Source organism: Lissotriton helveticus, chromosome 12 (assembly GCF_964261635.1).
Source record: "Lissotriton helveticus chromosome 12, aLisHel1.1, whole genome shotgun sequence".
Classification (NCBI taxonomy): domain Eukaryota; kingdom Metazoa; phylum Chordata; class Amphibia; order Caudata; family Salamandridae; genus Lissotriton; species Lissotriton helveticus.
In genome coordinates this window covers 172,895,715-172,916,980 of record NC_136073.1, presented here as the reverse complement: position 1 = coordinate 172,916,980, position 21,266 = coordinate 172,895,715, and the positions used below count along the sequence as shown (strand labels likewise).

The window sequence follows — 21,266 nt, the reverse complement described above, 5'->3', positions numbered from 1 at the left end:
GCTCACCTGGGACAATTCCATGCCAGTTGTTATACAGAATTGTCCCCCCTATATGGAAATATGATGTAGTGATGTGAAATATCTGATTTCACAGAATATCTGCTTCCATCACCAAAGTAAATTCTTGCATGGCCTTCTTTGACTCATTACACAAATAATCACTCCAAAAACATGCCCATCAGCAACACTTCATCCAAATAATAGAAATGATTAGCAAATTATCGACCATCATGGATGAACTTTTCCATCTCCACAATGGTACTACTTGTAAAACAGCCATGATCTAAAGCACAGTCGTTAAATTTGCTGTTTGCAAAAGAACTGCAGCTGATGTAAAGCCAAAATAAAGCTTCTTACTTTTACACACTTAATGAGTTTCAGAAGTTGCGAGACTCCTACGTATCGTTCTTTAATTGCACCAACTATCAAAATTTAAATGGAGGCTTGTTTTCTTAAAAAAATGAAAGTTACACAATAATAACCATTCCCTCCCTGAAAGAAGCAAATTCGCTTGAGGTCATGAGATAAAGTTCCCGGACTGTCACCCCAACCCAAACTCTTTTTCCATCAAATTTATTTTTTCCTTCATCAAAGATATTATTTGGATGACGTTAGAAACAATGACACAGCCCAGCTTTGAAGGTAATTAGGTCAACAGGTTTTTGTGTATCAAACAGGGCCAATTTTTTTTTATCACACTTAGTGGTCTATAAAGAGAAAATAGGCCATCTGATTGTGGTGGGTCTAAAAATCAGTTGGTGGATCCACAAGCACCTCCCAGTGAGCCTGCCCAGAGGTCTAGATCCTCATAAGGGATATTCTCTTCCTAAGCAAGTCTAACAATTTCACCTTCAGCAGGGTGTATGTTGCCATATATTAAAGTTTCTAAAAGGAAGGTTACTTTGTCGCTAAGCAATGCACCAAACTCCTCTGCACCTCTGAAACACTCAAAAGAAAGCTGGAAATTCGGAAACAAGATGGGAAAATAGATTATATAATATGTACTATTCCTGTTAAAAGTAGTCACCACGAGGTGATGCCGCCACGAGGCTCTTAAAAAGACTGAGATAGTCCTAACCAAAGACCTAACAGTTCGTAAAGACCTATGCAATCATAGCTCCATAGGCAACTGATCCTCAAATGATTGTGAAAGCCTTATAAACTAAACTTTAAGGTTCTGGATGCCATAACATTGCCTGTAACCAACAAAATAATGTTGCAATGGTCACGAAATGGTATTACTAAGAACCATCCCATCTTAACGTCCAAACAGAAAGGTCATGCTGGCCTAAATGGCAATCAGGCATGTACCTGACAGAAGTTTCTGGATCCACATTTCTCTTATTTTATTGGTCAGGATCTGCTTTTTTTGTGATTCTATCACATCGTTCCTTTTGTAGAAGGATGATCGCCCTGTTGCCTTATTACTTGCCTAATATTTATTTTTGGGTCCCTGGCATTCTGTAATTGCAGCCCTTACATATGGTTCCCTGTTTGGAAGCACTGATCTGGGATTGAGAACTTTCTTATCAAACTCTTAGAGCATGGTTTGCGTTTTTTGATCGCCAGATCTTCCCTTACTGCCCCAGTTTGAATATACATACTTTAATTCTGCAACATGGTATCCAGTAATTGCAATTGCTGCTGATCCCATACATTGGCTAATGGCTGCAACATGTTCCAATCATGGCCATCCAATCAGATCATTGGATCTATTGATGGACAACAAAAGGTAGGACAGAAACTAAAAAACTTCTTCACCCAATCAGATGAAGTTATTGTAAAAAAAATCCTCATATCTAGATTTGAAGTTAATCAATGGTCAGATCAAAATATATACAATATTAATCCTTCAAAGCCCAATACACCTTTTCCTAAAATAAATGTCTTGTAAACTACAGAACAGATTTACAAGAAACAACAAAAACGTGCCATTCGGATTAAAGTGCTATCATCATGAACTGCCAAATCAATGCAGTTTCCTCAGCCTGATTCCACATGCCTACGTCGAAAGACATTCAAATGGATACCCACAAAATCCAGAAAGATAGTTAACCATGCACTCATCACCAGCAGACGCGACTACGGCAATGCACTTTACGATAGTGTCACCCAAAAGCAGCTCAAGAAACTACAGACGTCTAAAACGCCGCAGCCAGACTGATCCTCGACAATCCCCCGCCGCAGCCATATCACGCAACCCCTCCAAAACCCCACAGGCTCCCTGTCAACAAGAGAATGACCTTTAAGCTCGTCACACATGCCTACAAAGCTGTCTACACCGAAGAAAAAGCCTACCGGAACCAACGCCTCACATTCCACATACCCTCCAGACAACTCTGTTCCGCCCAACTCACCCTAGCCTCCGTTTCCAGGATCCACAAGACCAGAACCGGAGGGAGCTAAATCTTCTATCTCGTCACCAGGACCTGGAACACCCTGCCCCTCCACCTCAGGCAATCCACATCGCTGATCCAATTCAAGAAGGACCTCAAGACCTGGCTCTTCGAATGATTCTACACCCAGAGGGACCAGCGTCTGTCTCCCCCTCCCCCCCCGACCCCCATCTCCAGCACATTGAGACCCTCACGGATGAGTAGCTGCACTTTACAAGCCCCCGATTGATCATGCCAAGCTTAGAATAAATCAATTCACCACTTTAGCAGAGTATTCCTATGGAAACAAAAATTAGAAATGTTACTTCTAGGTCATTTTGAGCAACACTGTTCCCTCTCAATCTGTGTGATATTGGAAATTGAGTAAGACGGAGAGGCCAAGTAACCCCCAAATGTTGTTCCAATTCCTCATACAATGCTAAAGATATTAGCAAATTTATTTTAAAAAACAATTTACGATTGAAGTCTCAAATGAACCACAACTACAGCAGTATTATCGCCAGAAATAGAATAAGGAGAAAATATGGAGAGGAGATCAAGGGAGAACAAGACTGATGAGAGTGGGAGAGAGAACAAGAGAAGGAAGCAGGAAACATTAGAAGGGATGGAGAAAAAAGTAAGAAGGGGAGGGCAAGAGGCAGAGACCAAGTGAAAGAGTGTACAGAATCAAAGGTGAATAAAGACAGAAAACTGAAGAGAAAGGAGGAGGAAAAGGGGCATTAAGAGAAGAGGAAATTTGCAAAATAAAGTAACAAAATATATAAAAGCACAAACTAGAATAGCAAAAGAAAGAAGCAGAATAGAAGAGAAGAGAGAAATAAAGAAAAAGGAGAAGGTAAAGAGATGAAATAAGGCAAAGAAAAACCAACTGAAAGAAAAAAATGCATATGGAAAACAAAAACGGAGAGAAAGGGGCAAGACAGCAACAGAGTGCAACATTAGCGATGAAGATCAAAGGGCACACAGGACAGAAACAGAAACAGAAGTAGTGAAAAATGGAGGATTGAAAGGTAACGATTGGTTGAAAGAAAGGCATACATGGCCAAATGGATGATGACAGAAAGGAAGTAAAAGGATGAGCTAAGTTTTCATAGTGTAAGGCAGCTCTGTTCTTATCGCCTGTGACCCTACCCGTCCCTCAAGGTAAGATGAACGGGGATGGGCGGAAGTGATGGAGGGAGCTACGGAAGCAAGCTTATAAGGGCAACTGAGAATTTATTTTTACCGGTTCCACCATGCAAAGATCCAAGAGGAGGACAATCTACCCCAAACACAGTTCATAATCTCAGTGCCAAGCAGCAAGGCTCTCCCTTCCAAAGACTACTGTTGAGGTGGGTTCCTTCCTGTGTAATAGGACCATATGACACTTCTCAAAGAAAGTTTATCACCTGCTTCGACCAGTTTTAACTGGTATATGTTTTCTTGACAGTAAGACAGGTGGATAAGAAAGATGCACAGACAGGCCATCTGCTCAACCTATAGATAATAATTAGATAGCAGCATAAATATAAGACACCATAGTGCAAGTGAACCTAGAGCATTCGGAGGGCAAGGTCAGTAAATGAGAAGTCTTCCCTGTACTGTGCTTTTAGGCTCCCTCAACATGGAAGTTTGTTTCAAAATCGTTGTGTGTTCCTGCTTCAAGTTGTGGTACATCACTGATGATTAAGAGGTATATGACTGGAAACAGTGAGTTAATGATTTCAGCAGCAGAACAATCTGAGAAGTTGGTACTGAATCAGAAAGAGTTAGTCTTATGGCATAATATTTAGATTTGACTGGCAAAGCTTTTGAGGTCAATAATGTCAATTAGTGAGAGTAATTGGTTCAAACCTTTGTAACACATTGCTCATATGGGCTTGAACTTTTTGGAAAAAAACCTTTGTGAATGGTTTTCAGCATCTGCTATTGAAGCTGGAGACCAAAACATGGACTTGAACAGAACCTCCTTAACTCTAGTTTCCTCCTTTTCAATTGAAGCTAGTGTTGGATAAGATTTGTGTGTGCTCCCTCCAGCCTCGATGCAGATATTTGGACCTTTTAATGAGTCTCAAGAGAAAGCAATGGAATGCCTGGAAGTCACCTTCGATATGAATTAATGGAGAAACGTGGAGTATTTCAGTATTACAATTACTGACTGACAATTTCTTGCTACAGGTTGTGCAGTACTTGAACACAGTTCTGTCAAAGTAAACACATTGTCAAAAAGGAAAAAATAAAAAACAATATACTTTTTTCAAGTCTTCAAAAGCTGATTCTGAGCCAAGAACCGGTATGCCTTCATCCTGCAGTGCAGATCCTTTAACTAAGATGTAGAGAAAATTGGCACTTCAAGAACAAATGCTAGGGTGGACAAAGAAATGCAAACCATTTGCCAATACCCAGGGGTTGTTTTTGAAACTTTAACATTATCATGTACAGAATCACAAAAAGACAGGAGTTTGTAAAGTTTGTGCATTAGCTATTAATCCCTGCTTCGCAACCAATTAGGCAGAACAGCCACTGCTCGACCTCCACTTTCAACACAAAGGCAGACCAGCCACTGCTCGACCTCCACTTTCAACACAAATGAACAATACTTTAAGTCTCAGCACATCACTCTAGAAAATGACAATCTTCCATCTTCTTGCATAATTGAGGAGTGCACCCAAAATCATGCATACCAGGGATACTTATGGTACTGGGAAATTGCACGGTGCCCCCAATGTGGACTTTCTCTTTATACACCTGATCTAAAAAAAATTGTTTAATGAAAACTTAAATCTCAGAATAGCCACATTGTCAGACTAGCCACATTCAAGAGAAACTATCACAAAAGCTTTGGAGACAATGCGAACTATGCGCCGTTGCCGAAGCTATAATCGGTCTAAGGACATAGTATAAATATGAAGACGAAGAATGGGACTTTCCATTAATGAAAGTAGATAAAGGGGAAGGAGAGGACTGGGCATGCCTATACAGCGCTAATGCTTGAAAAACGTCAAGATAAATGGATATACTACTGCGCCTGAGGGAGCAGTACAGGAATGACTAGGACAATCTAAACCAGCAAAAATGCTCTCAGGAAAGATCACAGTCTTATGTATCAAGCTTGGAAAATGTTCCTACATCAAGGTCTTCAGTCTCTGTCTAGAATATAATTTGAGCTGGTTTCCTAGGAAAAGGTCTTCCTATTTAGGGTTCACTACTGCTGTGGTAGCGTAAGGTCTTGTTGGGAGAATTATAGCCATTGCATTTTCACATCTGCCCTCTGGTATCCGAAGCCTGCTACTGCTATCCCTGGTTTCAAGGAAAATGAGAGTAACAGAAGAACAGGCAGTAAACAGGGCTCTATTTACTTGGTGGTTTTGTCTCCTTGTCCTTCCCCCCCCAACCTGCAGACAGAAAGGCACACACAAGTTATGGTTGAGACCAATACGCAATCCGACAAACATCTTCAGGGGACAAATGTTGTGTGATATCACTTCCTCTACCACTGACATTTGGTGAAGCAAGGTTCACAATTATACGCACATGGAGCCAAAAAAAGAAAAGAAAATGTATCATTAAACGAAATAAAAGTGATCTGTCTGCAAAATAGAAAAATATTTTTTTTAAAAAGAATATCCCTGATTTTATCTTTTGTACACCAATTTCAACTCTGTTTCTACAACAAATTAGGAACTTGCAAGGACACATTAGAGAGCTTGACTGTAATGCGACCTTCCACTGTGAAAAATGTAAGGTGCCGAGAATATATCAGCTGAACTAAAAAAGTGTTGTGATCTGTTTATGATCTACAGATTGATAATTTTTTTCTCTGAATGATGCGGACACTGGAATTATATTGTGGGAGCAATGCATGCGTTGGGAATGTAACCTCTGAACTCACTGCCTGCAAGTTATTTATCCTATAAATGACACAAGCCGTGAAAATGCATCCTCGGATGGTGGAATACGATGTGAACATATCCTTCAAAAGATGCATGGGGTGCAAATTTGTCCTTTGAACAACGCAGCTTATGAGCATATCCTCTGAAAGCTTCAGCACTGAGAATTTATCTTTTAAATGAGGCAAGAAGAAAATGTACAGTGTCAATGATAACTCTGTTGGAAGTAAATCCTTTGGACAATGCTGGCACGAATAACATCACCTGATCAATATGGGCACAGATATCTTCTGAGGGATGGAGGCACAGAAAGTATGCTCTGGAAAAAACAATGTTGAGAATTCATCCTCTGTAGGAGGGAAATAATTTAACTTTTGAACAAAGCACGTGCCGAGAATATAAATTTTGAAGCAGAGAGAGTATGTAGGCACTGAGAAATTATCCTCTTTAAATCTGCACACAATTCATAATCACAAGGGTTGAGATGCTGTGAAGTTAACTTCCAAATGATACATGTGCTAAGAGACTGTATCCTTTGAAGGAGAGATATGCGTTGCTTCCATATTTCCTCCATTACGATGAATACCGGACAGTACCAACATGGATTTATTCCTCAGTACAGCAGAAACACTAGTTCACCAGGCTCAAGTGGTAAAAATGATGCTCTCCCTCGCTTCACATACAAGATTTGAAAGGCCAACTTTAAAATCCTGATGTATTTTCTTTAAAAATTTCTGTTAGTCTATAAATGATTTAAAAAGATACACCGGACACAAATGTAAAAACTGTTGAAGCACGATGTGACAGTTCGCGCACCACCACGCCCAGGAACAAGTAATGGCGCAATGTCGCCAGCCCCAACGTATTCTTATTCTTCAGCTCTGCATCTAGCAGTCGCATAATAGCAGCCACGATTAGCAGAAAGCTTCGTCATCTTCTTTATCATCTTTCAATCCTTTCAGCCTCAGACGGGCAAAGTCTTCAAACACAATGTCATCATCGCCAAAACTGTGTGAAGAACAAGGAGCACAATGAATAGTTGGCCAGAGAAGAAATAGCGCAAGAGATTTACAGAGGGAGAGAGAGTTACAGAGGAAGAAAGGGTATAAAGAGAAAGTGTTCAGGAGAAAATGGGACAGAGAAAGCGAGCGGAGAAGGGAGGAGTAGCAACAAACACCATAGTGGCCAGACAGGCAGAGGGCCAGAAAGGCCAGTTTGAGGGGGCAAGGGCAAGCTGGAGGGACACAGAGAAAGGAAAAGCCAAAGGGTGAGAGGCCAAAGAGAAACGAGAGGCCAAAGAGTGAACAAGCAAGAAGTATGAAGATGTGAGAGGCCAGAAAAAGATAGAAAGGAGAGGGTCACAGAGGAGAGGGCCAAACAGAGAACAGAGGGACAAAAACACATCTTACTTTGTTTCAAACTCTATGAGATTGGTATCGATTGGGGTATCAGACTCTGGAACCACTGCAAGAGAAGAACATTTTCTAATTAAATTTAGTTTAGACTAATTAGATTGTCAGTGGACTTCGAGATGCAATTGTTCCATCAGATATGCATTTGACAACAATCCTAGACTCTTACCATGGCATAAGGGCAGTGTGAGCAAGTTGCATATCTGCCAAGGATGGCATGGACTGAGATGACCAGAGCAGTGTGGAGAGTCCAGATATTGCCCTCATGGGATGCAATACTGGTGGTTTCCCTGAAACTAGACGCCTTGGGGAGGTTACTGGCTGGGGAGGAACACTCTTCGGCGCCCTACCGGAATTTGAGCTGCCATCATAGACTGCTACCGCCCCATTGAAGTTAGGGCGAATGATGCCCCTGTTGAGTGACATTTGGTTGCCTAGTACCAGAGTGTCTGTAGGACGAGTGTGACGAAGTGCTGCTGTGGCTCCTTTTAGTGGTGCAGGGTCAACACCACAACGAGAGCTGCCACCTTAGTGCTCAACAGAATGCCCCGTTCATATGTTTCCTGTGTCACCTGATTCAATATTTTACATTTACTGGCTATGATTGGGCTTCCATGCTGACTTATGTTATTTTGCCTGCACACACTTGCCCTTTGTCTCTCTCTATGTTACTTATTTTCTCTTGTTTATTTGTACGAACTGTACTTTTTGAAAATGGCAATAAATAGATGCTTCTTTTTTTTAAAGGATGGCGTGGACTGATTTTGTTATAATGTAATGTTGTACACAGACCGCTTCTAGGAGCAGCAAACATATGTCAAATGGAAAACAACACAACAGTAATAGTTGCTAAGAAAAATTGAATCATAAATAGAAGTAATACAGCAAAACTGAAATTCAGGTTGACAGGAAAGAAAAGAACAAGTCACTTACCTTCGGTAGCGCTCTTTCTCGTAGAAACTTTACTTAGCTGCAAATTCCTCACCTTTGAATATTCCCCAGGTGTCAGACTAAATCTGAAACTTTTCAGCAGTATCACCTTCAGGTGCTGCCATGCGGACCCACACTGGAAAGGACATATGGGCTCCATATACACACCACTGTCCGTTGATGTCAGTTGCTTTTGAGGCTGTACGCGCCCCCAAAAGCAGAGCCCCAATAACAAAATGGTTGTTAACAGTGTGTAGATTCCGAGACATGTGATCTTATTAATGAGTAGAGCCCAATCACAGAACGGGGAGGATGGGAGGGTCGGTGAGAAATCTGCAGCTAGATGGAGTCTCTACCAGACTTAGCATTACCGTGGGTAGGCAACCTGTTTTGCTGATATAGACTTCTAGGTGCAGATACTCACCTTTTGACTAAATACCAAAGCAGTATCTAAATGCAGGCAGGTCAGTGAAGGGACTCAAACCAGAAAGCCATGAGGGACCGAGTAGGCAAAATGCCCTTCTCGGAGAACCTGACGCCAAGACAATTGTGCTTCGTAAACATATGGAGGGATACCCACGTAGCTGTCTGGTATATGTCTAGGACAGGGACTCCTTGTGATAACACACTGGTTACAGCTTTGGCCTTGGTAGAGTGAGCAAAAAGTCCTTCCAGAGGCTGCTTTACAGCCAATGTGTAGCAGATCCCAATATAGAACATGACCCAGCCGGAGGTGGTTCTCTTCTGCACAGCACTGTCTTTTACGCTCCAGGAATCCCACAAAGGGCTGATCAGCCACCCGGCGTTTTTGAGACGATCATGTAGAAGCCCAGATCTCTCGTAGGGTCCAAGCGATGGAGTCTCCTCCTTAGAGGGGTGAGGTGGATCATAGAACACGAGAAGGGTGATCGATTGACCAGTGTACACCGACGTTTGCAGAACCAGTTTGTCTGGTGAATTACTGATACATCGTGCTGAGGTGATAGTGACGAGGAACACAGACTTGATGGTAAGGAGCCATAAGGAGCAGGTGTGAAGCAGCTCAGTGGAGTGTACATGAATTAAGTGAGGACTGTATTAAGGTTCCACTGGCACCCACTGCAGAAACCAGGTAATAGAAAGTCCGTCCAGACAAGACACCTCTGCACACCCATCCGGGACCCCTGGTATCTCGCCCTGTGGCATGGGCCCCACAACTGCTGAGGACTGAGCGAGACACTCTGCTGGCCGATGCAGATGCAAAGCATTGGTCAAGAAAGACCTAGCCGCGGATTCCCTTTGTCATAGGTGTCGTGTCCGCCATCGTCGGGACGTCCGCGTCGTCAATATAACCGCCACTCCGGAGCACTGGCATCAGTAGTTTTCACGACTTTCCACGCCAGAAGGGACTGACCATGTTGTGTAAAACCAGATAGCTAAGGCCCTGAAGGGGAAATAGCCCGGACACTAAAAACAATTCCACAGTGCGGGGAGGATGGGTGGGTCTGTAAGGATTCTGCATCTAGATCAAGTCTATAAGAGGTAAGGCTTTACCGAAGGTAAGTACTTTATCCATCTGATAGAGACATCTAGCCGCAGATTCCTTACCTTTGAACAGATACCAAACCAATACCTTCCCCGGAGGAAGGACTGCTGAAAAGTTTAGACTAGGAAATCTTGAAACACAGAGCGGCCAAACAGGCCCTCCTCGCGAACCTGGAAGTCCAGGCAATAGTGTCTGGCAAACGTGTGCAGAGATGCCCACGTGGCCGCTTGACAGATATCTGATATGGGGCACCAGGCTGGAAAGACATGGTGGCCGCTTTTGCCCTGGTGGAATAGGCTCTAAGCTGTTCAGGAGGATCTTTCTTCGCTAAGGTGTAACAGATTTTGATACAGAGGCTAACTGAGCAGGATTATAGTCCTCCCGTGGACAGCACACCCCTACTTTGCACCCACATACCCTATAAAGAGTTGGTCATCCACCTGGAACTCTTTGGTTCGATTGCGACAGAACGATAAGGCTCCTTAAGCAAAAAAGATGCCCTATGTGCGGAGCACTACTTTATCCGGAAAGACTACAGGTAAGGAGGCTGAGGTGATTGTGCCTGCAGTTTGCTCACCTTCCTGGCAGAGGTTATTGTCACTAAAAAAGCTGTGTTTGTAGTTTGCAACCGTAGAAGGCAGTTGTGCAACGGCTGAAATGCTGCACACATCAGAAGGGTGAGGACCGAATTACGGTCCTACACTGGCATGATAAAAGGGGGACGGGGGGGAACAAGTGGGATAACCCCTTCAGACATCTATGCACCTTTCAGGGTGCCCAGAGCAGAGCCCTGCAAGGCCAAAGAAAGAATAAACAGGAGAATGTCTGACAGGGAGGCAGAACGAGGGTCCACAGATCACTCTGTACAATATTTACAAAACTTGCTCTATCGGCAGGTGTATACAGACTTTGTGGAGGGACACCTGGCTGCCAGAATAACCTCACAGACTTCGGGAGGAAGGTTGAAAGCGGTCAACTGTCGCCGCTCAATCTCCACGAAAGGAGGCAGAGGGCGGTCAGGTTCGGATGGACGACACTCCCGTGCTGCTGTGACAGAAGATCTTCCCAAAGGGGCAGGCTGATTGGAGGATCGATGACCATTGCAAAAGCTTGGGATACCAGACTCTCCATGCTCCGTCCAGAGCAACAAGAATGACTTGTACCCGGTCGCTCCTGATCTTCCTGATCACTCTTGGCAGGAGTGGTATGGGCAGAAAGGCGTACAGGAGGCCTGAACTTCACTTGCGACGAAATGAGTCTCAGAGCGAGACCCGCCTTGGAAACTTCAGCGTGCAGAATTGCTGAAATTGTGCATTCTCTTCGAAGGTAAACAGATCTAACCAAGGCTCTCCCCGCTGTTGAATGAGTCATTGTGCGACCTACGGATGGAGACCCACTCGTGATCCGCTATGTCAGCTGAGTTAGTCAGAGCTGGCGTTCAGGGAACCGGCCAGATGTTGAACCACCAGGGAAATGCCCCGTCATTCCACTCAAGTCCAGAGGCGCAGGCCCATTTAACAAGGGTCCACGACCCCACCCTGTCCTGCTTGCTGCAGTACCACATGGTAGGATGCAGGAGGCCATGAGGCTAAACAGCCTCAGAGTCATTCTCACCGAAATCCAAGATAGAGGCTGAAACATCGGTATCATAGCCTGAATAGCATGAACCCGCCGTTCGGGAGGATAGGCCCGAAACTGCACTGTGTCCAGAACCGCCCGATAAAAGGGAGAGTCTGGGAGGATGTCAGGTGTGACTCTGGCACGTTAATAGTGAACCCACGCGAATGAAGGAGGTTCGCCGTAGTCTGGAGGTGAGAGACGACTTCTTGGGACGAACCCGCCTTCAACAACCAGTTGGCGAGATAGGGAGGACGACTGGAAGCCCTGATCTCCGCAGATGAGCTGTGACCACCGCCATCACCTTCGTGAACACCCGAGGGGCACTGGTGAGGCCAAAGGGGAGCACCGCAAGCTGAAGGTGCTCGTGGGCTACTGTAAACTGCAGGGAGCAACAATGGGCAGTCAAAACAGGGATATGAAAATAGTCATCCTACAAGTTCAGCGCTACCATCCAGTCTCTCGGGTCCACGGCAGACAGGATCTGAGCTAGGGTGAGCATCTTGAACTTCTCCTTTTTGAGGAAGTAGTCAAAGGCTCAGAGGTCAAGGATAGGACGAAGACCTCCGTCCTTCTTTGGGACCAGACAATAGCGGGAATAACAACCACAGCCTATTTCTGATACCGGGAACCCTCTCTATAGTTCCCTTGTCCAAGATGGGTCTAGGTACATGGTTCCAAAGGTGGGTTAGGTGCACCTATGCTGCCCAAACCAGCCTGCCTAGGTGCGGGTTATCGGCTGGAACTCGCAGGACTTTCATATTGCCCGAGTCAGCAACAGGGGTGCCCACTCTCACCACTACTTTTGCCCTACATATGGGACCTCGGGCACAGATTATGGGCATCACTATAAGCCACCAGGAACACAAAATAGCAATTTATACAGATAATATAATGGTGACCCTCGCCCAGCCTTATTCCTCACTGCAGGTGTTCTTAAGGCAGCTTGAAGCATTTGGCAGTGTCTGGCTTCAAAGTTAATATTCAGAATTGGAAGGACCACAACCTCAACGTCTGACAGAATGGCAGAACCCAGCTGGAGAGCCTTTTCCCCATCCTATGAGTAACCTATTGGGTGCAATATCGGAGTCTGAAAAACTGCCCCACCCTGGGAAAACAGAGGAATGTAATTATGTGAACCTGATTGCCATGGCTTATTCAGGTCTGAAGGCCGGGAAAAACTTAATTATAAATATCATATATATTTCGAAAAAACGGATTCCCTATCTTAAATAATTATGAGACCTTTCATTTACATTTTGTGCTATTTGGGATAGATACATTTTTATTATTAATTGGGGTTTGCTCAGCAAGATTTAAATGAGGCCCCAAGTCTTTTCTAATGAGGTGATTGAGTTAGTGAAATAACACTAGTTTGAGGCCGTTTCAGTCTGTGATACCCTATACTGCGTTAAAGTAACCATGAGACTCCCACCTCGATAACTGGGATAATTCAAACATGTGATTCAATGAAAAATCTAATGTTGGCAAAAGCAGCATAGTAAATTGGATTAGGCACTAGCAGCCTCTTGTTTCAGTGATCTTACACATGAGTGAAGGCATCCAGCATTCATGAATATTATGCTTCCTTTCTGGTTTTAATTAATTTAGTGCCTTTGATTTCAAAACAATACAGCCAGCCATAGAATAAATGTTAGAAGTCCTGAGTCTTAGGGGCTTAACAAAACAAATACTCAACTCTGCTTGGAAATAATCATGCAGATGACCTATGCCGTCAGCAGAGAGATTGATATACACACTGTAAATCATGCATATTATTAATGCTCTCATTCAAATGCTCATAAGTCCTGCTAGAAGAGCAACGATGCATACAGCAAGCTGCTCGAATGAGTTAGGAGAGAATCCCTAGGATTATGACTAGGGCTCCCGGTTTTATGGTATTTATTTTTTTGCCATTTCCGTCTGTATTTATCCATATTTATTTTTTGGCCATTTTTTCTGTATTTATCCACATTTATTTTTGTCACAAGCAAAAGACGACGCTACAGCTAGTATTTTTCCACATTTATTTAAATTGTGGATGCACACATGCACTCGGTTGTTATTGGTCAACACTATACATTCGTCTGAAAATGTTGCCATTTGCAGAATGTCCCAAATATGCTTAAAAGTGCTATCACAAGCCATTTGTCTCAGAGCCTTGCAGTTTCAAAATCATAAATGCTAGCATTAAACCACCTGCCGTGCTATCTGGCAGCACACTATTCGAAAGAGTGAGCATTTATGACTGTTAATGCTAGCTGTTGCAAAACAGTACCCTCATTCTTAATGAAAACTCTGTGAACAGTGTTCATATAATTATTTTCACTCAGTCCCTAATCCCCTATGCATTGTGGAAGAATGTCCTTTATCACCGAGTTTTGATTTAATTGCATCTATGCCAAAGTGAAATTAACAAGTTGAAAGGAAAATAAAAACAAGCATTGGAAATGCAATAGGTCTCGCAGCATTAGAGTTAGTGCTTTTAGAATTGTTTATGGGTTTTTTTGTAAATCTTTAGCATTTTTGTTTCCTGTAGCCAATGCTAAAGAATTAAAAAAAACAAAACATAAACATTTCTAAAAGCTCTAACTCAAATGCTCCGAGACCTATTCCACTGTGTGAGGGTGAGGGGTTGAGGGTGAGTGAGGGTGAGTGAGGGTGGGTGAGGGTGAGTGAGGGTGAGGGGTTGAGGGTGAGTGAGAGTGAGAGTGAGGGTGAGGGGTTGAGGGTGAGTGAGAGTGAGAGTGAGAGTGAGAGTGAGAGTGAGGGTGAGGGTGAGTGAGGGTGAGTAAGGGTGAGTAAGGGTGAGGGTGAGTGAGGGTGAGTGAGGGTGAGGGGTTGATGTTGAGGGTGAGGGGTTGAGGGTGAGTGAGGGTGAGTGAGGGGTTGAGGGTGAGTGAGGGTGAGGGTGAGTGGAGGGGGGGCATTGTACGTGATCTCACCAAGACCGTATAATGGCATTTGTAAGCAGCAGCCTCAGTTGCTTGGTAGCAAGTGTGATCTTGCACAGATTGGCCACTTTAGAAGCCTCGCTGTAGATATCTTTATAAACCCGTTTAGCAGCAACGATGGGAACAACAGAGCGCTGCAGCTCAAATAGCAGAAACATGAATATTCCACAGTGACAAACGGCCAGGTAGGAATACGAGCTGATTTTTTTTTCTGTATAGGGCAGTTGCTCCTTGAAGAGACAGACTACCTATGGGGTAGAAGCTGAGGCTTCTTGAGCTTTTGGGATTCCTTCCATCTAAAAAGCAATTACTACAGCTCGGCGGTTTTCATGCATCTGTCTGGGGCGAAAGGGGTCCGTGGCCGGTGTTTAAGGCTCCCCCGGCCTGGGGCTCCCTGGGAGCGTGAGTGCGCATCACAGGTGAAGCTTGGTTTGTGCGCGCTGCAGACCGTGCACACGTTGCTGGAGACACTGCATGGGAGCCTTTGTATAGAGTGATAAGAAGTGAACTGCTTTCAATCCTGGTGAGGGAGACTGCACAAGAATGCTCTGTTGATAAAAGAAAGGCACACAGCTGCCATGGTAAAAGAAGAAGTGCAGCCCCAGTGCGCCTTTCAATTTCCAACATCGCACCAGTGAGAGAAGAAGTGTGGCGGCTGTGCCCTTTCTGTTATCAACAAAGTGCCCGCTTCACGCCGCCGCACTTCATGAAGCACAGGGCCATGAAGTGGGTGACCTGCTGATAAAATGAAAGTGTGCTGCCTTAAGCCAGCACCGCATTGTAACAAACTGAGCATGTGCAGCAACGGAGAATAAATGAAGGGTGAAACAAACTGGGACAAACCCCTGTGTCGTTGCTTTCCCTGTGCTGCCCGGACCAAACCTGCTGTTACCTGGGGTGAGTCATTGCTCCCCTACGAAAGGCCGAGGTGGTGGTTTTCCATCAGAGGCTGCTCCTCGCAGTGGTGAGGAGAAATGTAAACTAAGCAGCTATGTTCCCCGGACCCTCTCCCAAGTGCCGGTGATGACAGAAGACGATGGCCTTTAGCATGGCGTCCCTGAAGCGGGTGCTGGGCTGAGAAAATAAAAGCTGCTTTGCGCTCTAAATCTTATTAATAAACAAAGTTTGTGCAATTTTAAGCATGCTACACACATTTCCTTCTCTTTATTAAAAAAATATTTTAAAGAGGGCTCTCAAACACACGTTCACCTTAGAACTATGCCTTCAGACTGCCTGAGCAGGAAACTAATAAAATGAAAGATTTCCAGACATGTTTTCAGTTGCGCTGGAAATCGAAAGGCATTGCGTGGCGGGAGGGGGCGGGGGGAACTTCGAGGGCAGGCAGGATGACTCAGGGGAGGGGGCGGAGCGGGGCAGAGCGGCATGTGGGTGTGAAGAAGCCGGGCCTTTGAAGTGAAGCTAAGCTTCACTTCAAAGGTGTCGGAGGAATGCGGGCGGCTGTGCACGCGCTTTTAAGCTCAATGCACATGCGCATTGAGCTTAAAAGTCACGGGCACTGCAAGGAATCGCCACGATTCCTTGCAAGTTAGATAAAGAGTCGATGATCCCCTATAGTCTCGCTTGCTCGATGCGCATGCGCATCGACAGGCGAGACCTAAACATGCACAAAACGACGTGTCACAATTTTCCAGGAGATTCAGTATCTCTGCGAGAAAAGGCATTTAGATATCTAAACTTGAAGGGGGGCTCTGAGCCCTCCCAAGTCTGATGGATTTGAGTACAATTTCAGGGCCTCAATGATAAAAGACAACTTAATCATGGCCACTAACAGTTCTCCCAGTTACCCCAGAATACTACGGAATGTCAGTTATTCTTTGGACAGGTGTTTGAGGGTATTTTATGCAAACGTCATAGATTGTTCCAGAGTTCCAAGCTGCCCAAGCCCATTTATAAATAGCTCCTTCAGTCCACTTTTATGATTTGCATTCTGGGAGTTGTAGTCCTAATTTTATGAAAGCATCAGCAAGACTCCAAATGCAAGTATTGCACACAGCTGGAGTGTAAAAACTAGGTGCACTGTGCTGTTCTATAATGGTGTTTTGGGTGATAAATGCCTTATCTGCTCTGCGTTTTTTGTTGACGAAATGACCCACATGCAGTGAAATTGAAGATGAGCCAGTTCCAGACCTTTTTAGGCTTGCTTTACAAACCTGCTCCAACCTGAAGATGTATCACATCAAGTGTAAATCTTTCATCTAGTTCTGGGTTCTGTAGTTTGTATTCTCGTTCTTGTCTTTTTTACCAACATAATGCCAGGACTTCAAGCATCAGAATGCAAAGTAAATACATTTAGTGCTCGACGAGCTACACACACCTCGTGTGGGTCAATTTGACATGTCTGAAATTTCTTGTAGTTGTTTCCAACAGGCCACTTTTATAGAATGTACAGAAAAATAACTTAATGAATCACTAGTAAGAGAAGGCCTTTGACTCAAACTACCTGTTGAGTACCTTACCTGCAGCATTGGATTCGACGGAAGATGTATGCTTCCGTATGCCATGTTGGAAAGGTTATGCTCAGTACTCTTGTCCTGAATTAGTTATGGTGACAAGCCAATGATGCCTTATGTCAGATGCCACCATAGGTATGATCTGTAAACCATGATAAGTAAAGGCAAATGCAGTGCTCCTGTTTTATTTATTGAAAATCACATTTTGAGCAGCCCTTAAAAGGGTGTATTGTTCTTGCACCGTGGTGAAACCTGTGGATAGGTGTCTCAACACGTAAAAGGCTTATTACGATGCAGCTCGGAAGACTCCGACCAGTGGTAGGAGTCTTCCGAGCTGCACCGTTATGGGCTCCTCGGTTTACTTTCCGACCCCCTGTGAGCTTCTAATCAAGGGCCTGGGCCTGCATTCTGTAGGGGCTGCTCTCACCCCTCGCCACCCACCTCGGCAGCGAGCCCCGCCTCGGGCCCGAGAACCACTGTAGTCCAGTCTGAGAGGAAAAGACCGGGGCTGGAGCAATCGGCAGAGTCAGGAGGCAGGGGGCCGAGGGGTGAATAACAAAGCCTCATTAAGATGTAAATGGTCTTTCAAAGTCCTGTGAAGTACTCGGGTGCGCCGTGTGCACGCCGGGAAGCTGTCTTAGCTGTGCTGACACCTCTTAACCCTCTAAGTAGGGGGAGACACTAGATGGCCGGGGGTGTGATTTATTGACGTCAATAACAAATATACTAGTATTTTCCGGTTTTTATATATAAATACAGATAAAGGAAAACTTGTTTTCCGTCTGTATTTATATGTAAAAATCCGTTTAAACGGAAAACCGGGAGCCCTAATTATGACATAGCTCAGTGTCAGATGTATATTTTGAGGGATATCAATGTCACAAGAAACCAGGCCCAACACCTAGTGGAAATGGCAGTAGTACTCTAGTTATAACTTACCTGATTGAGGTCGTGACAATGTCTGCTCTGGAGGTTTAGGGTGCATCAAAACAAAGGGTAATTCTACTGACACATCCCTGTGGAAAGGAAGCAAAAAGGAAAGCAGTAATTTTCAGGGGAGAACAGACAAAAGGAGGGTAGATGGAAAAATGAGAAGAAAAGTGAGTAAAAGACTAACAGAGGGCAGAGGCTGGGTACACCAACAGAAATGAGGCAGTGCTATCAAACATTCAGTAGATTTATCAAAAATGTGTAGGAGAACGAAATTGGAGAAGGGAGAAAAGGAGACCGCATGAAAAAGGACAAGAATGAAAGGGGAAGCCAGAAAGACTAAGAGTGACGCTGAGGAGGTGTGTACAGTACTCACCCTCCGCGAGATACCACCAGCTTCACTTTCACTCTGTAGGACACCAAGATACCCAACACCTCCTTATTTGCTCCTTCTTTAACTCTGCAATGAAATTGCCAATCAGTCAGCATATGTCTTTATTAGATACTTATTGGTACCTGCTGCACCCTCCTGGTCTGCTGCCCACTTACCTATGCAGTGGTAGATGGCACATTTAGTGACCCTCATATACATTGTTTGGTGCTGTTTTCAACCTTTATCAACTTCTTATTGTTACCCTGGTATCTTAGCAAAGTTAAATCTTTTGGTGCCTTCCTATTTGTCCTCAGCACCCAATGATCTACTTCTAAATTTCCCCTTCTCTGACCCATGCATTCCACTCATGTCCCCTCTCTAACCCCTGCTTCCATAGCACTCTCTCATAAATTACTGTGCTCGGCACATCATCAACTCCGCCTTAATACCATCCATTCCTGGTAAAGCTTCGTGCACCAGTAGATACTACTGGTGGTTCCACTAGTGTCCATCCCCAACATCTCATGCTGCCCCCCAAAACTGTTCTCCCCAAATACGTTCTGTGTGTCCCTCAGCAGTGCTTCCTTTTTTGGCCCTCTGCTGATTCTCCAGTACACCTCCTCCACTACCACTACAGACAACACTTTTTGCTACCTCCCCAAGCTCACTGGTTCAACATGGTTCCCTTCTTTCAAATTAAACTGCTGTCTCTCCAAAAAGAACGTTCCTCCAGGTGTCTAATTCATACTCTCTTTATTCACATTAATGCACATCAAGATTGCCTTGTTGGCTCCCCATTGTTGTCCTGCTCCAGACACTGCCCCATCTGCCATAGCCCAATGCAGGCTACCCATAGTGCCCCTTCTTCCACAACCCTGCTCCTCAAACTGACCCCTCTCTACAACCTCCTAGATGACTTCCTTAATTTCTTACATGGTGCTGGACGCCAGGTTTGTGTCCTCGTGCTTCAGTTTTCCATCCAGAGCTAGGCCCCGTTTCTCACGATTGTTGGTCAGAAGGGGCGTCAGTGTGTAGACTTTACAAAAGGTGGAGCTGGCAGAGACCTGGTCACTAGTGGAAAGAGAGACCAGAGAATTACTATGACTGATTGACAGACAGACAGAGACAGACAGACAGACACAGACACAGACACAGACACTTCTCAAAATAGACCCACAGGCCTGACTTCTGCATAGACAAAACTGCACTGATATGAGGATGGAATGCAATCATGCCCTGCATCCAAGTGTGGGTTTTCATCTAGCATGCATCAGAAAAACACGTGATTAAATGGACTTGGACTATGCAATAACAAGTCAAAATTCAAATTGCAAATCATCAGTGCTGAAATCCAACAAAACTTGTGGACATGCTGTGTACAAGACAATTAACGTATCTCATCAATAATACTAGACTTTTTCAGAGATTGACAAGTGGGGACTTAGAAAATAATGCAGTGGCGGAGTCACAAGTATCTAATTTAGACACTTTTGTATGTATATGACCAGTAACTACTTAGGAGCCGAAAGCACTCCCCAATCAATCACAAACCATGTGTAGCTATTTCAGCTATTTCATACAGAGAGCTGCTGGGATCCACAAAAGAATGAAGCAACTGGTAGAAGGTAATCGAGAACATCCCAGTAGTATTTGGATTATTTAATATGACACCTGTTAATTGCGTTTTCTTATCTGGGTCTCCACATCTTTCTGACTGGTTGCAAAACTCAATGCCCCTTTAGTTAACATCACTCAATAGATCTGCTATCCTTAAAAAAAGTATTCCAAATGGGAACTCCCTTCACATTCAGGGGCAGGGTGTGTGCGTTGGATAAGATAGTTTTATTAATGAGTTTCAATTTTACAGACAAAAAATTTCTAAAGAGCTAAGAATAAAAATGCAAAAGGTAAATTCTAAGTAATAGAAGCAGAGAAAAGTAAGAAGACTGCTATTGGCTCAAGAAGGGTAGTATTGAACAAAGGTATACAGAAGCAACAACATTCCAACAGGACGGTACAACAGATGGAAGTGCAAAAGTAAAAATGTAATAAACTAAGTTAAATTAGGAATACAAAATAATCACATCATGAAGACTTTTCATCACTACAAATGTGTTACAACAGGTCTAGCTCTAATTTCAACTCTTTCCCATTTCAACTAATGTAATTTTGTTACAAATGTGTCATTTTGAAACAAAAAGTTACCTTTGATACTAATGCTTCATCTGTAATCTGTGTGCCTATATGCTTGTGTCCCTGTCTGCACATGTATGTGCTTGTGCGGCACAATATGTCATGTCAGCCAAGAACTTCTCATTTAGTATACATTTTTCCCCAAAAATGTGTCTATTTTTAGGTCTTCATTTACAATGGGAAAATAACATATGCTCCAACATGCAAAGGAAGGAGTGGAAAATAATGTTTTCACCATTTCATAGCCACAACTATTGTTTTTGCCAACACTCCTATAAATACTGCATTTACAGAAAAGGAACAAAGTCCAATAAGCCGTATGCGTTACTTACACACCCAGACCAAATGCTCAGGACCACCAAATAAAATTTAGGGCCTGATTTAGACGGATGGATTGCTCTATCACAACGGTGACACACATCCTAGTTCGTTAAAATATAAATCCCATAAGACAAAAAGAAGATTTATTATTGCGGGAGACGGGATATCAGTCACTGTTTTAACAGAGTAACCCATCCGCCAACATCTAAATCAGGCCCTTAGATTGGAAAGCCTCTTTCATGGTGGGGACTACCAAGGCTGAAATTTTCAGATGA

The 21,266-nt window shown here is 43.9% G+C and overlaps 1 protein-coding gene across 1 annotated transcript in view; it reads right to left on the bottom strand.

The window, feature by feature from the left end:
* Positions 1-3,610: 3,610 nt before the first annotated feature.
* Positions 3,611-21,266, bottom strand: part of ARRB2 (arrestin beta 2) — a 255,504-nt gene continuing 237,848 nt past the window's right edge. The window contains exons 11-15 of the mRNA XM_078668394.1: positions 19,411-19,548; positions 18,481-18,564; positions 18,114-18,190; positions 7,675-7,729; positions 3,611-7,273 (exon numbers count right to left, since the gene is read on the bottom strand). Of these exons, the coding sequence (XP_078524520.1) occupies positions 7,180-7,273; positions 7,675-7,729; positions 18,114-18,190; positions 18,481-18,564; positions 19,411-19,548 (448 nt within the window). The 3' untranslated portion in view covers positions 3,611-7,179. The remainder of the gene's footprint in view (positions 7,274-7,674; positions 7,730-18,113; positions 18,191-18,480; positions 18,565-19,410; positions 19,549-21,266) is intronic.